General features: G+C 38.7%; 2 protein-coding genes across 2 annotated transcripts; one reads left to right on the top strand and one right to left on the bottom strand.

Moving 5' to 3' along the window:
• The first annotated feature begins 2,379 nt into the window (after positions 1 to 2,379).
• On the top strand, positions 2,380 to 4,847 carry bcap29 (B cell receptor associated protein 29). The gene is made up of 8 exons (XM_031755770.2): positions 2,380 to 2,515; positions 2,923 to 3,029; positions 3,212 to 3,312; positions 3,424 to 3,571; positions 3,677 to 3,812; positions 4,055 to 4,151; positions 4,320 to 4,420; positions 4,505 to 4,847. The coding sequence occupies exons 2-8, from the start codon at positions 2,938 to 2,940 to the stop codon at positions 4,538 to 4,540; spliced, it is 711 nt and encodes a 236-aa protein (XP_031611630.1). The 5' UTR covers positions 2,380 to 2,515; positions 2,923 to 2,937; the 3' UTR covers positions 4,541 to 4,847.
• A 1,272-nt stretch (positions 4,848 to 6,119) lies between these two features.
• Positions 6,120 to 21,888, bottom strand: LOC116332616 (solute carrier organic anion transporter family member 1C1-like). The gene is made up of 15 exons (XM_039615459.1): positions 21,693 to 21,888; positions 18,633 to 18,787; positions 15,657 to 15,798; positions 14,991 to 15,123; positions 14,695 to 14,816; positions 13,606 to 13,752; positions 11,999 to 12,097; positions 11,557 to 11,805; positions 11,107 to 11,271; positions 10,273 to 10,468; positions 9,901 to 10,066; positions 9,497 to 9,681; positions 9,266 to 9,330; positions 8,797 to 8,914; positions 6,120 to 6,572 (listed from the first exon to the last, which is right to left on the bottom strand). Exons 2-15 carry the CDS (start codon positions 18,726 to 18,728, stop codon positions 6,347 to 6,349), a joined length of 2,109 nt encoding a protein of 702 aa, XP_039471393.1. The 5' UTR covers positions 18,729 to 18,787; positions 21,693 to 21,888; the 3' UTR covers positions 6,120 to 6,346.
• Between the last annotated feature and the right edge of the window lie 1,925 nt (positions 21,889 to 23,813).

The following is a 23,813-nucleotide window of genomic DNA, read 5'->3' as shown; positions in this document are numbered from 1 at the left end:
TAGAGATATTTCACAAACGAATCGAGGCAGTCGTACTGATTTGTTTAATGTGCATTTCTTGATCAAGAAATGGCTCCAGGATTCCTTGCAGTCATACTGGAAGCTAAGGTACTGCTATATAAAATAAAAGCTAAGTGTCATGTTTCTTAGATTTTTAGGATCGGGACAATAACCTCAGTTTTGTCTTAATTTAACATTACAGGTCCTCCGGGCCTTTATAGCTTAAAGACATGCTTACAGCTTAAGTAATAGATTTGTACCATCTTGCTTCTTAGATAGATGAAGCTGCGTGTCATCGATATAGCAATGAAAATGCATACAGAATTTATCTAATAATTTTGCCTATTGGAAGTATGTATAATGTAAACAGAATTGGTCCCCACACAGTACCCTGTGGAACCCCATGATTAATATATAAGGGAAGGACCATTTACACAGACAGACTGGAATCTATCACATATATATATTACAAATCACACTGTACAGTTACTTTAATACCAACTATGTTTTCTAATATCTGTAGTAAAATATTGTGGTCATCGGTGTTGAGTGTTGCCCTGAGCTCTAACAGCCTCAGAGATGAGTCCAATGTCAGATACTGTTAGAAGATTTATCAATACCCATCACTAATGCTGTTTCTGTACTTTGTTGCACTCTAAATCCTGACTGAAGCTCTTCAAATAAACCAGTTGTTGGTAAATAATAAGTTAACTCTGTGAAGACTGCTAAAGGAATATAATAAGGACTTTTAGAAATCGGTCAATAATTAACTAAGACAGATGGATCAGTTAGGGGCTTTTTAAGTAATGGTTTAGTTACTGCCACCTTAAAAGCCTGTGGTACGTAGCCTGTTAATAAAGACTGCTTAATCATATTTCTAGCAAGAGAAATGTGAAGCATTGACATTCATCTGTATGTAAATGCTGAAGTGGGACCATTTGAGTGAATAAAGCACTTGAGCCCAAACTGTCAATTTACAAATGAGGTTTTTTTTTCCCTTTTACTCTCAGCTTATGTATTTGTAATCTGTACAGTCGTGTTACAAATCACCCTACTTATTTGTACCTGGAGGTGGATTGTGCACACTGAAATGCTCTTTTCCTGAGTGGTTATCTGAACCACTACCACCTTTTTGTCAGCTAAAATCGGTCTGGTTGTTCTCGGCTGACCTCTCTCTTGAAAGAAGCATTTCCATCCACTGAACTGCCATTCACTCCCATTTTTCTTTTCAATTATTCTGAGTATTTTCTATTTCTATTGTGAGTTCCTGAAATATTTAAACCTGCCCATCTTGCAGGTGGCACAATCATGTCTGTAATTGCTTTTTTTAAAATTTATTTCCATCATGTTTTTGTTTCTTTATGTCCACCTGGATGGTTTGCTCCTGATCTGTAGTTCAACGACTGTATGCTCTGCACTGCTGCCGCATTATTGACTGATGGGATAACTATATGAATAGGTAGGTGTACAGGTGTTTCTAATAAAATGTTTGGTGTGTGTACATAATTTCATGTTTATGGATGTCTCCCTGTAGATGTATTATGAGTACAAACAGTTACAGTGGGTGTAGCCTCTAACACGATGTGGAGAGGAGAGCAATCAAAGCACATTCAGTTCTGCCATACTCATTTACCCGCTCTCCAAAAGCTATCACAGGGTGCAGCTGTAAAGATTTTGCTCCTCAGCCCTCCTGAGAAATGCAGTCAAAAAGGACAGCAGCCCAGTCTCTTTCACAGAGGAAGCCCATGTGAATACACTTTGCAAGCTGAGTACATTTGAGAGGGAGAAATGTCCAAAAAAAAAACCTCATGTGAAGCCTTTTTAAGGTTACACAATAAGAGCAATTCTATCAACTAAGAAATCAATTAGCTTTCGTAATGAGCTCGTATTTCCTTATTTTACTGACACTTACATTATGTTGGTTTGTAAATAGAACCCTTTATCCACACTTTTCAACGTGCTTATATTTGATTATCACATGAGGAATTGTTGGATTGAGTTTAATGCAGTAATTGCAAAAGATATCCAAGTCGTCCTCCTCCAGGCGCCTGTGCAACAGCTAACTTTAATCAACATCGCCCCCTTCTGGACGGCCTTCTACTCTTCAATGAAAAGAAAAATCATTTAGAAAAGCCAACATATTTATACCCGAAGTGCAAATATAAAGTCCTTTTATTTTCATTATAATATCTGCGAAAAACATCAGTTATATTTGCTATAATGCCTTGCTATACTCATATAATGATCACTGGGTAGTTTTTTTGTAGAGTGACATTATGAAGGCAAACAAAAACAACTTCTTAAAATCATTCTGTCGACTAATAACAAATCTTTTGATCACTTTAAGGGTTTTGATGCAATCCAAAGGGGACTCCCTAATGAGGCCATCCGGCAGAGTTTTATTTAGGGCTGTGGGTGCTCTGAGGCTCCCCAGCAGCTGTCGTGAATTGTGTACGCGCATGTGTGCTCGTCTGGACTTTCCAGTAGCCTACTTTGCAACATACAACTTTGTCCGGTAAGCCAACAACTGTATATTTTTGCTTTGTATGGATTTATATTCCGCTGTAGGCTGCCTCCAGCTCAGCATTCAGAACAGTGATGAATGACTTGGTATAAATGTTGATATAAACGTCCCATATAGAGAAAACAGCCGAATAGCTGCTACTGTTGGCCTGCTTTGTAGGCCTGTAGACACATTTATATGCATGCTCAGAAGCTCAGCGTGGTGTATGGTTTCCTAGACAAAATTTAGATAAAAATAGAGGAATATTTGGCCATTTTCACACCCACTTCCACTTGTTTAATAGAGTAATTTAATCTAAAAGCTGGTATCTATCAGACAAATGCTCTCATCAATGGAGGCAAAACAGATTTCCACAAGTATAAAACACTACCCATAGATCAATGTGCTTATCTCTGCAGAGAATCACAGTGGCAATGACTCTCCAGTGGACGGTGGTGGCTTTCTTCCTGTATGCAGAGATCACAGTCAACCTTATTTTGTGTGTGCCTTTAATATCAGCACAGCGGTAAGGCAATTTTAAAAGCATATCATAAGTCATCAAAAGCTTATTTAGATACTTGCTGTAAGGAGCACAATTTCTGAAATAATTAAAAAGATATATCATCCCAAACGGGCAGTTCACACAAATAACCAGTAGAGTGCATTCAAATCCTTCTCCAGCAGATCTTCTATACCTTTACATTGCAGGTGGCGTTTGATTTTCAGCTGGAGAATATGGAGCTGGTTATCTCCTTACTGGAATAAATGCTTTTTTACAATAATAATGGTCCTTATTGTTCTTTTCCTGGGTAAGCGAGCTTTTGTGAGTCAGACATAATCTCCTTTGTGTGACAGATATTAAAAAATAATAGCAAGTGTACTCAAATCCCACTTGGTCATGTTTCTGTCCACCCTTCCAGACGCTTTACGCGAGGTGCAGAAGTATTCCGGTCCCGAGCCGATGCAAGATGCTAAAGTGAACCCAAATGTGTATGACCACGTCCACATGAAGCTTTTCAGAGCCCAGAGGAACCTCTACATATCTGGCTTCTCTCTCTTTCTCTGGCTGTTAGTGGAAATTTGTCGCTTACTTTGCCCATCTGCACACCTTTCACACGTGTTGAAGTACTGTCTTATTTTGTTGTGTTTTTCTGTCCTGTGACTTCAACACAGTATCATGCGTCGGGTTGCCAGTTTGCTAAACCAGGTTGCTGTCACCATGGAGGACAGCGCAGGTCTTCAGTCACAAATAGACAATGCTGTGAGAGCAGCGAAACAGCACCAGGAGGACAAACTGACCCTCAAGCAAGTGAGGTCATTTTTTTTTCTTTTTGTTTCTTTTTTGTCAAGTAACATAATAAAAATTACTTTGCTTTTTTTTTGTTTGTTTGTTTCTGGGTCATGCCCACGCATTAGCATAGTGTAGGCACACACCATACTGTGATTTCAACAGAGCATTTTCCTTTGCTTTCTATTTAACATGTGCTCTGTCATCTGCTGTTTAAATAATCAGCTTAAGCTCAGTAATTAAGGAGAATCCTTTGTGCTTAGTCTTTCCTGGAAAAGGAAAAATCCATGTCAGCAACAAAGCAGCAGCTGAAGCTGGAGGTCGAAAAGCTGGCGGGTCAGCTGAAGACTGCCGAGGAGGGTGAGCGACCTAATTTAAATACGTTAATGGAAAGCTGCACCTATGTTTGCAGAGCATGTAGACAAAGAGGTCCCTTGGTCATATGGTTGTACAATAGATACATTTTAAAAAGCTTTTATGATATGTAGTCCAAATTTGTAATCATTAAGTGCGTGTATGTGTGTGTAGCTGTTCGTAAGTCTGATGCAGATATTGAGGCAATGAGGAGGCAAGCCAAAGGTCTGGCTCAGGAGTATGACAGACTGCTCAGGGAACACCATCAACTCCAGGTAATAATGACAAACACACATCACAGAATATCTCCTGTATATTCACACTGCTAATCCCACATTGATCCTGTTTTTAATTTACAGAATCTTCAGAGCGCTGAAGACAAAAAGGATCGGTGAACACTAGAACACAGTATCAGCTCTTACTTCCTTCCATGGATATTTTTTTTCTCATATCTCTGGATTGTGTGCTGTATCTAGTTTGCTACCCGACCTGTTTTTATTGTCTTTGAATCTTCATTGTTGTTTAAAGTTTGAACTGAGTGCAATAGACAAATCTTGCTATTAACTTAAAGTAACTCTTCATTATGAATATGCATTGTTTCCTTTTTTACTGACTGCTAAGCTGTGTTATAAACACAAAGTGTTACTGTAATGACTTTTTATAGTGTACATCAGTGGGAAAATACTAAATGCTTCAAACAAGCCATACTTTTGGTGCTGTCACGAACTTGAACATTTCACATGTTAATTGAGAGCTGTGCAATTTGAGATGTTGCTCGTGGGTTTTTGCTATTTCTATGAGCATTACTAGGTGTCACTTTGAGGTTAATTTGTGGGGGATTCACAGCCTGTTGCATTATGTTAACATACACCTGAATGCTCCAGACCAGCAAACTGCCAGAACTGTTTATAGAGCTGGTCACGCTTGCTGATCAGTTAATCATGTGCATTTGATTAGCAGCTCCAACTGCTACTTACCTTTTATAGTAATTCCTATGAAAGCAGTAATGGTGTACTTAGTTTTCCAGGAACCTGCACACAGATTCCTGTAAAAACATATACATACACATATAAGCTGCTCACAAATTCCAGTTCACCAGCAGTCCCAGCAGATGTCTGTGAGCCAACAGCTGATGGCTGATTATCAACAAATCTCATATAATCTATGCTATTTACTGCAAAATTGGAAGCCGATTTGAAAACCACCTCCACTTTATTCTGTATGGGGAGCTCTGCTCGTTCTCTGCCTGCCTCGTCTGCCTCTGGGGAAGGCTTGGGTTGTAAGACCCATACCTTCAAGTATAAAATATGGAAGATGTAAATAATAATCTTCTTTTAAGCTAGTGGCTCTAACTGAACTGACTTTAGGTGGGCAAACCTAATCTTGACATACTGTACTGTTTGATGGTATAAATATGAGTACGAATAGTAAACTTTCATAATAATTAATAATAATTCCTGAACTTGTTGCTATGATCGGTGTGATCAAGAGGCCCAGTGTTGGATATTTGTAGTAGATGATTGTATAATCACCTAGAAAAGGTGCTTCGAAAGCCAACATGCACTATACGTCAAAAATAAAACAGCTCTAGAATTTTTGCTATTTAATTTCATACTGTAAGGCACAGTTAGCTCACTGAATTAACACTTCCCCTCATATCTGTACAGGAAGTGATGGGTTTCGCCCTGTATGGAAAGGAGATACCCTTTCAATGAGCTACTCCTGTTGCTCAAGCTTTGATCTACCCCTTGACCAATTGTTCAGTCACAAGTAGAAACGTGATCCAGGTGTGAGAGACACTAGACAGACCTGTGTATGCATGAACTAAAAGCAAAGCTACGAGCACAGAACAAACAGGTGTGTTAAACCATCATATTCAGGTACCTTAAATGTTAAAATACAAAATTTGATTTTATCAAGTTTAATCATAAAAATGAAGAACAGAAAATACAACACAATTACAATCTTTTTTTTTCTATGAAAGTCTTCCATTCATGAAAAACACAAACACATATACATTCCAGAAATATCAGACTTTGTTTATAAAATGACTAATTTCAGATACCGTACATCTACGCAAATCCTTTACAAATATATATACTCTGTGTGCTATGAAAAATGTCCACAGTGTGTCTTCCTCAGTACATGTGAGGTGAGGTGCTCGTCGGGCTGAGTCAGAAGAGAAGAAGATGCGCTGAGGCTCACAAGCGAGTTTCTCTGTCGGGATTGCAGTCCAAGGCCAGTATAAACTGCTCACAATGTATAGAGCTGTTCTCCTCTTTCCTCAGTGTTTCCAACTCTGCACTCCCATTGGTCAGCACATGTTTTTCTTCTTTCTTAATATGTCTTTTGAGTAGAGCAAATCCCAAAATACAAAGGAAGAAGGAGACTGTTCTCAAGCCCAAAGTCAGACCCAGGTACACTATCCTGTACAAAAAAACAAAACAAAAGCAATACAGTTAAGAGTACAAACTGCTCCGTCATGTTTTAGGGCAGCTCTAAGTGAAGCTACAAATCCCTACAGGTTAGTCACTATTGGACTTTTTCCCATTCAAAGTTGTATAAATAGCTTAATTCTTCTAGTCCTTTTGGAAGATGTTCTAATTCCACAATCTTAGCTCTCTACTAAACACAGGACTTGAAATTAAGAAAAGGTCAAATTACTGCTCTTTTTATTTATTACAGTCAAAATACTTTGGTCCAAAACTGCAATCTCTCAGGCACTACCGTTAAAACAGGACGGTTAAACTGACTGTGACAAGGTCAAATCTGTAATAGCCCTGTGATGTTACTGAACTTTTTTTGCATTTTGCATGTAGTTGCAGTAACTACTGTAACTGGTTATCCAGAGGGTGGGCAACACCCTCAACGACTAGGATGACCACCTTCTGTCACAAAGTGATTGCACCGGTCACCTGGTGGGAAGCAACCAGTCAAAGAATTGCAGTTCAATTTGGACCGACGGCAATCAGTCTCAGAAAGACGAGTGAAGGTTTCCAAAGAGCTGCTGCCTAATTCATGAATGCAGACACACTTCCAACATGTTGTGATCACAAGTGAACAATACTTGTCTGCGATGCATTTCTTTCCAGTAGGGGTCTTGACTCAACTGCCTGCCAAGTGATTGTACTTTAGTTCCTATATTCAATTCAATTCAATTTTATTTATACAGCACTTTATAAGGCACTTTTTATTGTAAGGTAGACCCTACAATAATATATACAGAGAAAAACCCAACCATCAATGACCACCTACGAGCAAGCACTTTGGAGACAGTGGGAATGAAAAACTCCCTTTTAACAGGAAGACAGAAAGAAACCTCCGGCAGAACCAGGCTCAGGGAGGTGCGGCCATCTGGCACAATCGGTTGGGGAGAGAGAAGGAAGACAGGATAAAAGACATGCTGTGGAAGAGAGCCAGAAATATAAAAGTAGGGTTGCTGAGCGCCTGTGCCACTTTGTGGTTAAATTGCTGTTCCGCAGCAACTACATCACTATTTGTGGAGGAATTTCTGAACTTCTGTTTTAATTCTGTGAGGTTCTGGGCAGACTCTCAATGCTCGCTTGTGGTTAGAAGTTCAAAAAGAAACTACCAGTTGTAGCCAATCGTGATCATTAACAAGAAGTTAACAGGACTTGGCCTTGTCAAGTTAGGGTTAGGGGTTTTGTAGAGCCACTTATTAAAAGATTTAAGTGAGTGATTTAACTAAATTTAAACTAGTGCACCCAAGTTTTCTTTTTTAAATGTATTAAAAATCTATCCTGTACAATCACTCCACCCTGAAAAAAGCATTAAAAGCAAATTGTAAAAGCAATACGAAAACATGTAGATGCAGACAGAACCAGGTTTGTCATTTTCAGTGACTTTTCACAGTAAACAAGCAAATTGTTTGTCATTGCCAACTTGACTCCATTCAGTGGCAAACTGATACTTGACTGAATCCATCCTGTTGCCCTTTTTTTGTAGTCTTGACTCACCAAAGTCGGTCTGAAGATGAAAACTGACTGAAGTGGTCTTGGACCTTGTTTCCATCTCTGAAGCAACCATTTCAAGTGCAAGGAGATCATTAAACATGGTTGCTATAATTTTGTTGTGCAGCAGTCTGTAACCAATGGTTTCCCTAGTGTGCCTAACATCATCAGTTCACTGCTGACAGCGTGCAGTTCAGTGGTTTTCAAATTATGGGTAGAGCCCCAACAGTAGTTTGGTGCAGTGAGGTGGTGGAGAATGAATCAATATTATTTTGTAATGAAAATATCTGATAGAATTCTGATGCTAATCCTTACTTAGGTAGAATTGAACTTGAATCCCTTTTTATCATTAGTGATTAAAAAAATGAGCATGCGCTTGTTTTGGTGTCTGAAGCTGAGACAAAGAAAAAGAAATCAATGCCAGAAAGCGTTTAAAATCATCATTCTGACAGTTGTTAGCAATTGTTCTTCACTTTTTATTTTTAATGCACTCGGCCTCCAGCTGTACATTTAAGATCTGCTCTGGGTTCAGCATTTTAAATAAATCAACCATAACTCATGGCTGTGCGTAATAACTTGCACATAACCTGATTACAGGGTCACTAAATCAAGAGTGTGAAGGATAGCCAATCCCCATAGAAACTGCATGCGAAGTCAAAATAAAGCCATCTTGCAAGTACCTGTAAGCGGAAGTGTCATATATTCTGCAAGCTCCTCTTCCTCCACACATCTTGTATCCCCATTTGAGGCAGGTCGTATCAATTATGGCTCCAAAGTATATAGGGGCAGGTATTCCAGCTGTGTTACAACATATAAAGTAACTTGTTATGTCAGATTTTCAAATCACGGTTCGCCTGAACATAGCTTACAATCTAAACAAGTCAGACTTCCTTACAATAACTTATAATATTAAGAATTATACTGCTAAATCGATAATTAGCCGTACTAAGCTAAATTCTTTGGGTTAATTTAACATAAAAAGCTATTTTTATTGGTGATCTCCAAATGTGTATCCTTATAAACAAACAGTATTCCAGTAACTGTGCTCACTATATATTATGCTGAATGTCAGCTTGAGGGAAATGTCTGTGAGCCTGAAATTTAAATGAAGTAGACAGTGATGCCAAGAACAGCAAAGGTGGTTCTCACCAAGGGTACGAGTGGCCAAGGTGTGGATTCCAAGAGCGAGAGACTTCAGCTCAGGTTTAATGCACCTTTAGAAACAACACTGTAGTATTAGACAGGACTCAACTTTTGACCTGGCAACACTTAAAGAATGACAATGAAAGAATGACATTTGTACTTCTTAGAGGGAGACGCTTCAGAACAATACAAACAACATTACAGCAAAAAGTGGCACAAAAGCAGAATATGACAGACCTGACAAGCAGCATGAAGCCGGGTGTACCCCCAAGAGAGATGATGAAGGAACTGAGGACAGACATAGCCAGGAAGTACGGAAAGACTTTCTCACAACTGTCCCTGTGTGGACACTGACCCAGGGTGGCTGTCAAGTTGCCTGGTTGGGTATTAGCCACCGCGAGACACTTGCAATTGTTGAACACCTGACAGAAAAGAACACAAGGTGTAATTCAGTGATAAATGAGCTGCGGCACAGCAGGAAACACTTGTTCTGTCTGTAAATAATCACGGAAATGTCACATGCTACTCTGTGGTACATACAACTGTATGATATGAATGAAAATTGAGAATCAAGCCTGAATATCACGCTGCGTTTACTGAAAAACATGCAAGTTTCATGAGGGCAGTGGTGTGTGTCTGACCGTGTTCTTGCCAGAGCCAGTGGAGGAGTTGCATCCAGCCAAACACGGGGACACGTAGGTGATCCCGTTCTCTCCACACACTGGATCCCACTCTCTGCTTGTGCACGAGCAATCCGAATTACAGACAGAGATGAGAGACTGCTCCTGATAAGATAAGCCCCCCACTCTGCATGTGACAGGAAAAAAAAGGCATGTGATTGTCAGCCCTTTTAAAACATCGATCAGACAAGAAAAACGAGCCATTACCGTGCATGGAATTAAAAACAGTGACTGATTAAATAAATAAAACCCCAATCCCTTTTTCTCTGAATCTACTTCCCGGTTTGATGACTATCAAGTCCACTAAGGAAAATATACAAAGGTATTACATACCCACTATATGAAACTGTGATGCCTGCGACCTTAGCGTTCTCACAGCCCATGGCAAAGAATAGGAGTGACAGAAAGTAGCCCAGCAGAGAGGTCCCAAAGGCAAATTTAGCTGCTCCCATGATAGTCAGCTTGTACTTTTTCATCACAACCCCTCCGGAGAACATCCCAAGGGCCACTGCAGGTATGTTGATCATGCCTATGAAAAAACGCAGAATACAGCGTATCCTTAAATGGATGGAGCATCGAGAACGAACTTAAACAGGCGATATCAGGCAGCAACATCACTCGCCAGAAGGGATCAAAGTCAGAACACTCATGTATATCAAAGCACTCTCATTTATATTTTACTTAAGTCATGTTGTGAAAGATGAAAATAAGTTATGGTGGTTCAGAGGATCTGGGATGTATTTCTCATCAGCCGATGTACTCTTAACTCACTCAGTTACAAGGGACAAAAAGAGCAACGTTGTTTCCATTCGCATCAGGGAGACATGTTAATTGCTCTGATTGCCTCAAGTGCTTTTAAATCAATGCCTGTCATTTCAAAATGCCCAAGGACTGAGGTAAACCAGGTTGTCATCTTGAATTTGCAGCATTTACTTAAGAGGGAAGTGGGAGTTGGGGTATAAAAAATTTATCAAAAGCTAGCTCATGAAACTCTTATGATGACCATCCAGCTCACATCACTTTGCATCCTTAAATAGGTACTTTTCAGCCAAACAGCAGTGGTTCTAAGCAAGCTTTTAGCTCTACAAAGATCTCACTTACAAAGATAAAAGAACAAAATAATCCAAACAAGGTAAACATTATAAATTAGTAAAGTATCTTGCTCACCCATGAGAAAATTGGCTTTTGAAGCTGACTGGCCGTAGTGTTGCTCAATGTATTTGGGTTTGTAGGTGACCATACCAATGAGAGAGTTGAACTGAACAATGGTCACACATAAGTAGATGGTGTACACCGGATTTCCAAGGAGACTCTTCAATGTGGGGACGAATTCTGTGAAAGGATGTTTAAATGAGTGATTTTCACTTCTTGAAGTAACCTCAGCCTTTTATTTTGATGTATCATTAAAACTATTTTGATTTTCTCACATTGACAAGAAGAAATAAACTTCTATTTGTGTTTACTGTCGACAGAAATGACAGTATTATATATACTATAGCAGTAAAACAGATCTTAAAGCCGTTAAGATTCCATTAATTGCATACAGTAAGTTTAATAACACTGTTAAAATGGAAAATTAAAGTGCTTTCATAAAGCACACTGTGATCGCTATCCTACCACTGGCCATCAGATGTAAATTAGCTGGTTCCTCTGGTCTGAACTTGTGCTTCAAGCCTGGGGAATCTTTAATAAATCTGGTTTGCTCTGGTGTGCAGTTGGTGTCATGCTTTTCCACAGGCATCGGCAGTGATTTTGGCAGGAACCAGAAAGGAACAGCAGACATGAGGGTGATGGCACCAGCAATGAGATAGCCCAGCCACCATGCGCCCACCCAGCGGGCATCGCCAGGAGTAATGATGATAGTCTCTGTAAAGACAGAAGCACATTATTGGCGCTGTTCATTCTTTTATGATTGTAATTAACCACAATTATGTATTTACTAAAGTCACATGCTCCTTAAGCACTTGAGTTGAAGCAAAAATGATTACTTTTTACTTTTACTGATTACCTTTTCAAATTCTTAAAGATGTAGTTGATGGTTAGATGACCTGTTACTCACCCATGTCCACATATCCAATGTCAACATAGATTTTGGCACACAGGGACCCCAGCAGGTACCCAAAGACAGGACCAATTATTGATATTGTCTGGACACAACCTGAGACACACAAAAAAACACCTACTTATAGCCTAATATATGTTGGGTTCATCTCTGTATCATTAAAAAAAAATTGTTCATTATATTATACAGTACAGTCAACTTATATCAGAACTCTAATTTTTAAAGAAAAGCCAGGTGGCAAGATCCATCTAATCATAATGGATTACACTATGTCCTATAAACAAAAAGAAATCAAACTGTACTAGATAGTTTAGTAAATCTTCTTAAACTTCTTAAAACTGAAAATGAAGAGAGCCACTACAGGCAAAAACAGTGAAACTGTAGTCAGGCACTGGTAGTTGTATGATGGAGCAGCTGTATGATGATATTTAATGTTTTCTAATAAAGATGCATTAAGTTTTTTTAAAGGTTATTTTCTCAAAATGAGCTTTCTTTCCCCTCATACTCTGAACTTGACATCTTTGCTTTGGTTGTGCTTACATACAACAAAAATTCCAATTTTATTCCTATAATAGGAATGGCTCAAATACACTGCTCAAAAAATTAAAGGAACACTTCGAAAACATGTCAGATCTCATTGGGGGAAAAATAATCTGGATCTCTATACTGATACGGACCAGGTAATGGGTTAACAAAAAAGAAATATGCCAAATTGCTTCATGGAAAAGAGCTATTTTCAGAGTGACAAAATGATGCAGGAGGCTAGTTCATTTTGCCAAAATTTCAGCTCATGATGGTGCTCAGTAGTTTGTATGGCCTCCACGTGCTTGCAGGACAATACTGATGCATGCTCCTAATGAGACGGCCAGGTGCAACCTGGCAACATTGGATGAACCGAAGCATAATAGCTCCTAGATTTTTTTTTTATTGGATTTAGCTCAGGTGTGTGAGGGGGGCAGTCAGTGGTATCAAGTCCTTCATCCTCCAGAAACTGCCTGCACACTCACCACATGAGGCCGGGTATTGTTGTGCACCAGGAGGAACCCAGGACTGACTGCACTAGAGTCTGATAGTAAGCCCAAGGATTTCATCCTTATGACTAATGGCAGTCATGGTTATGTTGCGTAGCCTGTAGAGGTCTGTGCATCCCTCCATGGATATACCTCCCCAGATCATCACTGACCCAAACTCATGCTGAACAATGTTACTGTCAGCATAACGGTCTCCACGGCTTCTCCAGAACCACTTTTCATCTGTCACATGAGCTCAGGGTGAACCTGCTCTCATCTGTAATAAGCAGGTGTTCGCCTACCTGTGCAGTCTCTGCATTATGTTATTGTTTAAGTACAGCTTAAACAACATTACAAAATTGCTTTGTTTTCTACCTGTTGACAACACTTTTTTTTTTAAATTTCTTTTAAAGACATCCAATATTCCCTAACATGACAGCAGAGTGAAACAAGAATATTCCTATTACAGAAATCTATAGAAGGTTAACTCATCTTTAGTAGTACATAATTTTCTAGTTTCAAAATATCGTTGCAAAAAATGTCTAATAAAAAAAATTCCTACCAAAGCTATCAACTGTAACAAAGGTGGATTACCAATATAGAGAGCAGCATTATCTGACTGTGCGTAGTCATCAATATAGGAGATTCCCAAAGGCTGCACTGGAGTCTCTCCAATCCCACGCAGGATATTTCCCAGCAGGACATAGATCCACATGGAAACACTGGACTCTTTTTCACAGCCTGCAGTTTAAAAACAGCAGTCAGAATGTCAATGATATAGAGCCTTATGCAGCTCATGATCCATCTCAGTTCGCAGGTTACTGACCATAAAACAACAACTATGACCTTGAGCTTGACCTTGAGCACAGTTTGGATTATGACCCACATGGTGATTGTTATGTGTAAGACTGGTTGAATCCTGAACAATACAATAGGAAGACTCGTGTGAAGTGTGAACACCTTGCCATCTCCAGATGGGCCGAAACTATACATTATGATTTACACTAACAAAACATTGATGAAAAATATTCTATTATCACAATAAGTCAACATATCTTACTATAATGCCCACAATCTCTCTCTGTTTGTCTATATGTTTGTTTCTTTGTCCCCCAACTTTGCCTGCACTATCAGAAGTTGGACACACACTTGGTTAATCTTAGGCCCCTGAAGGTTCTTATCATCATTAACATCAACATTTAGAAACTACCAAGCAACAGGCTAAAAGGACCTATTTTTGGCCCTCATGCACCTACAAAGCTGTATGTAAGCATCAAATCATTTTAATGTCATGATTCTAACTTCTCATATCTGCATATATATCCACAAAAGCTGGCCTTTATATGATATAATGTCATCACATTGTCTAGAAACCTCCCTATAATGGGCTAAAATGACCTTTTTTTTGCATTTATGTACCTATAGCAGCTCATAAAAAGTACTGTATCATTTTTATTTCACAGCCAACAGAATGAATAGCCAACTCATTTAGTACTATGGCATGGTTATGTGCAAGTTATCACAAGTCATCATCAAAAATGACTTGCAATCAAACAAGTAAAACATAAACACGCATATTCTGAACTAGCAATGATGCATGAACCGTATCTGCAAAAACAAAATCCAACCTTAATCACATGTTAAAACAATTGTCATGAACAACATAAATGTTGTTTGTCTTACCTCGAGAAGGCAGTATAGAGGGTCTGTCACCTGCCCACAGGGACTCAGGTGAGCTTGCCGGACATGGAGAGAGGTTATTGGTCGAATTCACTGAAGATCTAATTGATGTTTCGATCTTATAGCTGCGTATAAAATACCAATTTGACTGTTAAACAAGGGAAGGGAGAAAGCACCAGGTATTGTTAGACATTCACAATGTGAAGCACAAATACATCAGAGACTACAGAGATCAAAGTAATATGTGAATGGAATTTGTGAACAGCGATGCATGCATTCAGACACTGCGCTTTGCCTACCGGCCAATGATGAAATGAGGCATGGCGATCAGGAAGGTTCCAAAAGACATCAAAATACACCCGATTGCTATGATCTTGGGTCGGTGGAGCTTGGCACAAAAATAACTCACAAACGCAATTACCAGCAAATTCCCTACAGGGTTAAGATGATCAGAAAAGAAGATGGAGAGGAGTCAGAGGCATCAAACATGAAATGTACTGCTCAGAATCATGAATCATGATAAGTCTCACTAACTACATCATACAAATGATGTGTTATCTTTGATAAGCACTGATTCTGATCTACGAGTCTGTAACGACATAAACCATTACTCCAAGCCTGCAAACTGTGGCTTAAAACTATTTTTCACTCTTCAATAGTCAGTTAGGTATGCAACAAGGCACCATTCAAAGCTTAAATGAGATGGAAGTATGCAATGGTATTGGGAATATTAACATGCCATCATAATACTCCTGCCTCAAGGCCTCACAGTATTCCACAACTAAGGAATGGTTTAGAGTCACCTGATCCAGTTCTAACTATAAGCTTTGTCACCCGTCTCTACCTTTAAGCCTCCTTTAAGCACTCTCGCTGTAGCATTAGTATCATAAAAATGCAATAAATAGAGAATAAACAAATACAGCCAATAAATACAGAAATGTACAGAAAGAGCTCAGGAAACTCACCTATTTCAAAGCTGCCGTCTATGATGCCAATCAGATAGCTGGGGATATCAAATCGCCTTTCTAGCTGTGTAATTGTGCTCTTCATGTAGCTGCCAGATAAAGCCTTGGCAAAGTAAGCAAAGGACAAGGCTGCAAGGAACATCTGCAGAGACACAAAAAGAAAAAGACACTACAATGTCAGGCAGACTGGCTCTGATATGGATATATGATGTTTTTGTTTTTGATTGCAGTCCAAACATCTCATAATTTCATTCTTTCATTTTCAGGCACAGATTCAATTACAACTGCAAAATAAAAATTAATTTCCAAAGTTCGACTAACAAGATAAAAACACAAGCCTGCACTAATTAACCTTAAACCTATCACGAGACTTATTGAATGTATTTCTTTTCTACAGCGGTTTTAAGCCTTTATTATGACAGAGCAGTGGAGAGAAAAGCTAGAAGAAAGAACGAAGGAAGACAGACAGTAAACTGCTGGGAGTGGATTCAAACCCAGGCTTCTGCAATAGCCTTATATGGGCATATGGGATATGGGTTGCATGCTGAACCCAGTGAGCTACAGCAGCGCACGTGAATGCATTTCTTTGAGGATACATGTGTGTATGTATGACATGAATTTGCAGTTCAGATACATCTTTATAAAAGGGCAGCTGGCAATATGCGCTGGGCCAGAGAGTGTATTGAGCTCCCTCCTTCTTTTGCTCAGCCACCTGTGGACACTGACAGTCAGTCACAAAGGGAGGATTAGAGAAGCCAATCCCACAAGGACACAGACACATCCTTGGACACATAATTGGAAACAGGTGAGCGGTAACCATAGCCTGCACTGTAAGGGATTAAAATAGTGAAAGCAGAAGAGACTGCTACCAAACAACAAACATCATTTTCACTGAAATGCATTATAAATGCATTATAATAAATATATCAATATAACCTATTTTCTACTTGTCCAGAAATATCAAATTCTTTTCACTTTGTTTTTCATACAATTTAAAGTTAAATTTCAAACCATAATGATTGCATAACAGACAAAATGATCATAAATGGGATCATTATTCACACCCCATACAGGACACCACAAGGAATGCGCAAAACACATGCACACTAGCTGGACAAACTCCCATACACGCTCGAATATCCCTGAGACAGTGCCAGCCCAGTGATCCATGGCCACAGTGAAAACTGCATTGTTCCTCCTGAGTCCAAAGGTCAACTATTAGGTAAATTCTCCTGTTTAGTACCCCTGCTAGATGACGTTAGAGACGTGTATCATTCAGTAAAAATCCTCCACAAGGTTCTGCAAACCCAAGCTAGATCCTTAAGGAAACCATCCACATCCAAGGGCCCTGCGAGTGTACTTGTTTCTTTTTCTTACAATGACCTCGGCCCTAATAATTGGCAGACTCTCGTTCCTCTACTGAAGGCATTGAGGACATCGTATTGCTTTGTCACTATATCCAGTTTTGAGTAACAGCACTCAATCCACACTTACTTTACTTTACATAACTACTTCCATTTCATATGCTTCCCTTTGTATTTCACACTGTGAAAAATAATGTACTCTGGACTTTTCCTTCTTAGCAAAAACATCTGAACCAATTTTCACCATGAACACTTTTCTATAGGAACTGACCATCAGCCGTGAGCTTATATATACCAACATAGTAAAAAGAAATCTGTATAAATATGGTACAATGTACATTTTAAAAATGAAGGAATTTTCTTTTCATTAAATTTTACCATTTAACATTTCTTAAAACCTCTGTTAAAAACAGATAATATGCTTACAGAAACATTTTTGTTTTGTACATTGAAGGAAAGGTAACATTTCACATAAAAAAATCTTAACACCAATTTTTTAAAAAAACCCTGAAATTTGGCCAAGCACTGAAATTTGGTGGCCATGTCTCTGTAAATCATCGCTAGACAAATGAAACACATTTCAACAAGAATTTAAACGAGAGTTTCATGTCGTAGCAACGGCAACTGGAATATTCAGAGTGTTTGCAAGTGACATAGAACACATGCACGTAGGACAAGCCTAATCTGGGATTAACAAGCATGGAGACTGCTCAGATCAAAAGTATGCAGAACGCTTGTATCAGTAGAACCAGCTGAGAGGTTTGTTATAGCTTTACTATGCAGAAATGGAAAGCACACACAGAGGAAAAAAGCAGCATTACTGGAATTCCATGTAACTGTTTCTTGTAGTTACCTAAGCAGTTCACTAAGCAGCTTTTTAATTATTGCTCAGTGTGCCTCATAATCCAATAAAGAGGCACAAAACCTCCTTTCAGACCTCTTTTACAAAAGCACAAACTTTGTCTAAGAAATTTTTCACAGCGACTTAATACCAAGTCCAAAGGGCACTGTGAGCTGTTGCACTAGATCTCGCATGGTCATTAACAAGGCTTACATGCCGTACACTTAACTCAGATTTTAAGTGGGTGTTTGATAGATTCATCAACACAGAGAAAAAAGTGTGATAAAGTGTTTTTACACAAACTGGCTGAAGAGTTATCTCGAGTAGTAGCATTTACTTACACATGAAAGCACATAAATGAGTGCCGCCAACCAATGAATCTACTCTGTGTCTTTTACACGCACGTGATCCCACTTGATAGAAAGAGAGAGAGATTTGTGTGCACCCTCTAGGCCAGTCAGATGACTCGGGAAAATGACAAACATGTGGGGCCTTTGTCCTTTTTGGCTGAAATGATTTCTACGTGTTCATATGACTTTTCTCTGGTAAACAACAACGTCTCCGTTGGCTGGTCTCATGTGTAATTACAGGCCTCATAAAAGAAATGTAGAAAGGAAGGTCCTCCCAGTTTGATGTATGGACTTTTTAAGAATGAAAACAAAAGAATTAGATTTTTTTTAATATTTAGAAATTAAAAATACATGATGCCAATTTTTTGTGAATATTAACTCACTTAAGATTGTTTTTGGTAAGAGGGAGAAAGTAGACTACCTTCAGGTTTGGGTGACAGGAGTTTTTCACTGTGGATGAGTCAGGATTGCTGTCCACAATCCAGCTGTCTGTGGCTGTGTTGTTCATTTTCTTCATAGCAGCCTCCTACTGTGATTTCTCTTTTGATGATTTACTGTAGCTGTTCTCACTTGGACCTATTGGAATGAAGTCAGATTTAGAGATTACATATCAAGCCAGTATTGTGCAACAACAATCAGTTTAGTTTAGTTTAGTTTATTAAGATCCCCATCAGCTGCTGCAACGCAGCTTTACATTTTGACAATGCAAAGGTCTCATATCAGGGTAAGCATTGATAACCTAACCTTTGCACAACGTAAGATTGATTTACCATCATTACTACAGTGCACAGACACAATTATTTAACCCAGTTTTACTGGTTTCTTCTTTTATCTGCATTGGTAACAAATTCAATTCTTCCATAGCCTTATACAAAACTGTTCTTTTGATTGAACTGGTTCTTGGTTTGGGTAACAAAAATCTCCTTCCTGTAGCCTGACTAGTAGCATATTCAGGTCTGTCTATACTGAAATACAATTTTCATACAAATGAATTACAATAATATTTCTAATAAATACAAGTAAAGAATAAAGAAATCTAAATTTTACAATTAACCCGATAAAGACATTTATGCATTCTTACAATATTTGTTCTACGCCCACAACCATTCAAATCATTTTTGCTGCCTTATTTTGTAACATTTGCAATTTCTTAATCCGTTCCATTGTACCACCCGACCACACTACTGGGCAATAATCAAGATTAGAAAATATCAATGCTTGGATTAATTGCATGGATTTTGGTGTCAAAGACCTTGCATGGCATTTAGCTATAGAAATACCATTTCCTATTTTAGCAACTATATTAGTAATATATGCCCTGTCCAGGAATATTTATTGCTAAGGGTTATTATAGCTTAAAGAAATAAGTGCAGTGGATAACAGCATTCGCAGAGTCCCTGGTTCAATCCTGGAAGGAGACACAAATCCCTTCGGGCTTACATCATGTGGAACAACCTGCTGGGGTGACGTCTTATGAATAAGGAAGCAGATGAAAGTAGCTTTCATAACTTAAAGAAATACTCATAAAATGACTTGTACAAGCCTGCTATGAAAAATGTAGGGGACAGCCCTATATGCCCTTTTTTGAGACTTGATGCTGGCATCAAATTAAGAATTGGTAAAACAATACCACTTCTCAGTTTCCACATTTTTATGCTTAAATTCTTCCTTGATCAATATGAGACCTACAAAACCTACAAAATCTCCAGAACAGATAAATTAATATGTGTGTGGTATAAATCTGACTATTAGTTAGATCTAGTCAATCAAGTTTTGTCAAATTTGTATACCAAATTCCAATCAAATTTGCTTTCAGTTAATTGTTCTTATTCATGATTGTTAGCTTTTTGAACTACAAGAATGACTAGTGCAATTCCTTGAATGGTATTTCAAAGGGGGGAAAAATCCCCATACCCTTGTTTTTTTTTTTAAAAAAGTGGATAAAGACAATGAATGTGTGAGCCACTCTCCAAATGTCGCCGTTAGGTAAGCATAGCGAATTCATCTGACAGTCTTCAAAACAGACTCCAATTATTATTTAAAGCAGCACTCGTTCTTAAACACTGGTGACATTATGTTAATGATTTTATGATGCAAAAAAATGCAGTGTTTTCACAGTGCGAGCACTATATGACACTATATAACTCCTGTCAGCAGGAACAACAGCTCACTCATGAAGCTAATGGAAAATACAAGCAGCAGACTTATGGATGAAGGGCAGCTCAGTAAATACACCAAATTGGCTATTTCATCCTGGGGAGACAAAGAAGCCACTACGACTTGGTGATATAAAAATATAAAGAAAAAAACCTTGTGTGTGGCATGTGGTCTAGTGTTACAAATGATACAGAATGAGAGACAGCAGGGCCAGGATGCTTGTTCAGTGATGTGAACTTCTTACTGAGTGCACTGAACCATAGCATGGCTTTGAACTACTCCTCCTTTCTCTCTTACAGAAAAAAAAAAAAGCTGAGAGGGCTGAAGATGTAAAGGCTTAAACACTCACTCAACAAGGACAGACATTCAGTGGAGCAGCAGTTTCTTTTGACACAGCTAGTCTGGAAACTATACAAATGCCCACACTCATGTTTTGCACTTGCAAAGCTACATTTTCTTTCTAAAACCTCGACCAATTAAGGTTGCACACACAGCAAAGATCCCCCTGTGTGTAATGAAAGATTTCTCAATCATTAGTGTGCATAAACATCCACAAAATCCCCCAAACATTTAATATGTTTGGCTTGAAGCCTGTTTAAGTTTCCTCCGATAGAGATGTTAATAGGAAGCGTTCCTTTTGTACAATCATACCGCCTTCTCTCCAAAGGTCCTGGTGAATCCAAGTGCCATCTGTTGGCAGGTCCTTTATTGAATCTCAGTGATTAATGGTTACACATCTACATAAATTACATTTCTGATGCTACAAATATCAGTGATATGAATGTGTAAGGCTCTTCTTAAAGTCTTTGACCGTCGCTCTGTTACTGTTTCACTGTGGAAAAACACACCATGATCTTTTGCGCTTTCAGTTGCGCGAGCGGATGAAGACAAATGATCACCGAGCGAAAAGCAAACACTTTTAATCAAGCTGAGCTCAAAACACCGAGAAACTTCAAATGATGGCAACGAACGGGCTATTTATTATTAGCAAGCACGTGACCCCTGTTTAATTATCCATCGGTGGCAGTGCATGCAGGTTGATTAATCACTGTGTACTCAGTAAGCTTTCACCGAATTCTCCAAATCACCTGCTGTTCTCGCAGACAGCTGTGTGCACTGCACCATTTAAGTGTTTGATGATGCACAGTTGAAGCTTCACTGACACTGTTTTCTGTTGGGGCTTTTTTTTTTCTAGTCACTTGAATCTACAGCTATTATTATACCGCTGATTATCCACTAAATACACACATACGTCAAGAAATGAATATTCCCATTCTCATGACTGACTGGGGATAATAACTCGAAAGACCATCATGATACTTACCCAACTGTGGGGGCTTCAAAGCTTTCTCTCTTAACGACGTATTTGAGGCTACTTCTTATTCAGCACACAAAGAGGAGATGAAATGACATCCAGTGGTTTAAAAGAAAATCTTCAGTCTCTCCTCATTAAGTCGCCTACACTCACACCGTGTGCTCTTAGGCTGTGAAGGGAGAACAGCGTGTTTCGCTGGACACGGTAGACACTGAGCACGATCTTCGGTGGAGCACGCATATACCCTGAACAGAGGCGGGGAGGGGGGAAAAACTATGCCCAGCCTGCGTTTCATTGAGCCCTGGTAATCTGGAGGCTGTCAAACGTTACATATGTGTGCATGAGTGTAGGTAAAGCAACCCACATCACGAAGTCGTGAATTTCTGCGTTGAATATCTAATAGATTAGACCTGTTGTGACGCAAATTTGCTGCAAAAAATGCAACAGCCGCTCTGCTTTTCACGTAATTCCGCTCAAAGAGTGCATGGATTGTTTGCCAGTGGCTTCCAGTCGCTGAACAGTATGCAGTGTTTACAGCTTTCAAGGGGTGAGGACACTAAAGGTGAACAATTTGACGTTCACAGACAAATGCAAATGAAGTGCATAATACTGTCATTAAGTTGATAATAGTCTGAACGCGTAGTTCTTACTTGTAATTACAGCAGATACTAAATAATGCAGCAGTTTTCACTGAGCATTTGTTGATCAAACCATGACTGTGTCTTACTCAGATATAGTGAGTGGCTATTTAAGGTCTGATGTTCATGGTAGCACTGGACAAATCTTGTATACTTTTCTATCCAGTGAAACTTAGTGAATCCTGTAAAAAGTCAGCTCTGTTAAAAGTAGGCCAGCCGCAGTGAATATTCAATCAAGTTTTCAATCAAGATTCAGTTCTTTGCTTGAAAACTAATTGGACATTTCAGTGAACTTGCCTTGACCCTCGAAATGTAACGCGTGAATAGGATAATTTAGACAAAAGTAAAAGTCTGCACAAACAACAAAGGTTCAAATGTGCTTTCTTGATGAAAATCATTAAAAATCAATAAATTAAGTCATGATTTTCCCACTGAGCCTATCAACACAGCAGGGACCTAATTTCTTAAATTCCTCTGTTGCCATGGGGACACCTGGTCTATGTAGCTTTTACTGAATATGTCAAAAACGCCCCATATAGCTTCATTGTTAGGTTACTATAACATGAAAATTATGGAGCGAAGATTTAAAAATATTCTATATTTCTGCCTGTAATCGAATCGAATGTGCTTCCAGTTCTTACAGCTGCTGTCAGGTAGGAATGATGTGCTTATTCTCTGTGCCCATTATGCAATACTGTTCACATATGTATCAAATTCTTGTCAGTCTGTCAGCAAGATTATATTACCTAACCAAATTTCATGAAATGATAATAAAAAATTAACAGACAGGAGATCGACCATGGCCGAAGATCCCCTACTGTCCTAAAATAAATTAGAATATGGACTTAGTGGCACTTAATAGAACCTATTAGTTACATACATAGACAGTAAGTCGCCACAACAGCAGCCACCCTAACAAAATTGTAACCTGAGTAAAATTTTCATCTTTTTATTTTTATTAGAACATGATGTTCTACACTGAGATATACTGTAAAACCATTTTTCTTGCTGTTGTTTCTTTTTTAAGAAAAGGATTTTACAGAAAACATGGTAGAACAGAATTCATGGTTTGTACCATATCAAGGTACATCCATTCATCCATCCATTAAATTTAGGGGTGCAGGAGGGGCTGGAGCCTAGCCCAGCTAATAATAAAATATTTAATGAACAGCTAATACCTGTAAATTAGAAGCATTTTTGTCTACATACGGCAGCATTCAGTAGTAATATCTTCATATGCCATCTTCCCCAGCTTCATTTTGTGCCTTTGTTTTATTACAGTACTCAGTATTTGTCACATATTGATGCATTTTGTTCAAACACAGTGAATTTGCACTTTATGCACTTGCTTCTTCTTCTTGTATCTTGAACAATTAGAAGCTGTGACCTAAGCATGGTTTACCTGCATGAACATAAACATCCCTTTTAGTATCAGCAAGTATGAGTAGCAGCTACTACATGCCACATTACTTTAATTCTTAAGATTTGTTTT

The sequence above is a fragment of the Oreochromis aureus genome, linkage group 7 (assembly GCF_013358895.1).
Source record: "Oreochromis aureus strain Israel breed Guangdong linkage group 7, ZZ_aureus, whole genome shotgun sequence".
Taxonomy (NCBI): Eukaryota; Metazoa; Chordata; class Actinopteri; order Cichliformes; family Cichlidae; genus Oreochromis; species Oreochromis aureus.
The sequence above is the reverse complement of the archived record's forward strand: the minus strand, read 5'-3'. Positions and strand labels throughout refer to the sequence as shown.

Coding starts and splice junctions, on each gene's coding strand:
- bcap29 (XM_031755770.2), top strand. CDS start 2,938: ATGACTCTCCAGTGGACGGTGGTGGCTTTCTTCCTGTATGCAGAGATC. Junction 3,030..3,211: donor CCTTTAATATCAGCACAGCG/GTAAGGCAATTT, acceptor TTTACATTGCAG/GTGGCGTTTGATTTTCAGCT. Junction 3,813..4,054: donor ACAAACTGACCCTCAAGCAA/GTGAGGTCATTT, acceptor CTTTGTGCTTAG/TCTTTCCTGGAAAAGGAAAA.
- LOC116332616 (XM_039615459.1), bottom strand. CDS start 18,728: ATGAAGAAAATGAACAACACAGCCACAGACAGCTGGATTGTGGACAGC. Junction 15,124..15,656: donor AGACGGCAGCTTTGAAATAG/GTGAGTTTCCTG, acceptor TTAACCCTGTAG/GGAATTTGCTGGTAATTGCG. Junction 11,806..11,998: donor CATTGGATATGTGGACATGG/GTGAGTAACAGG, acceptor CTGTCTTTACAG/AGACTATCATCATTACTCCT.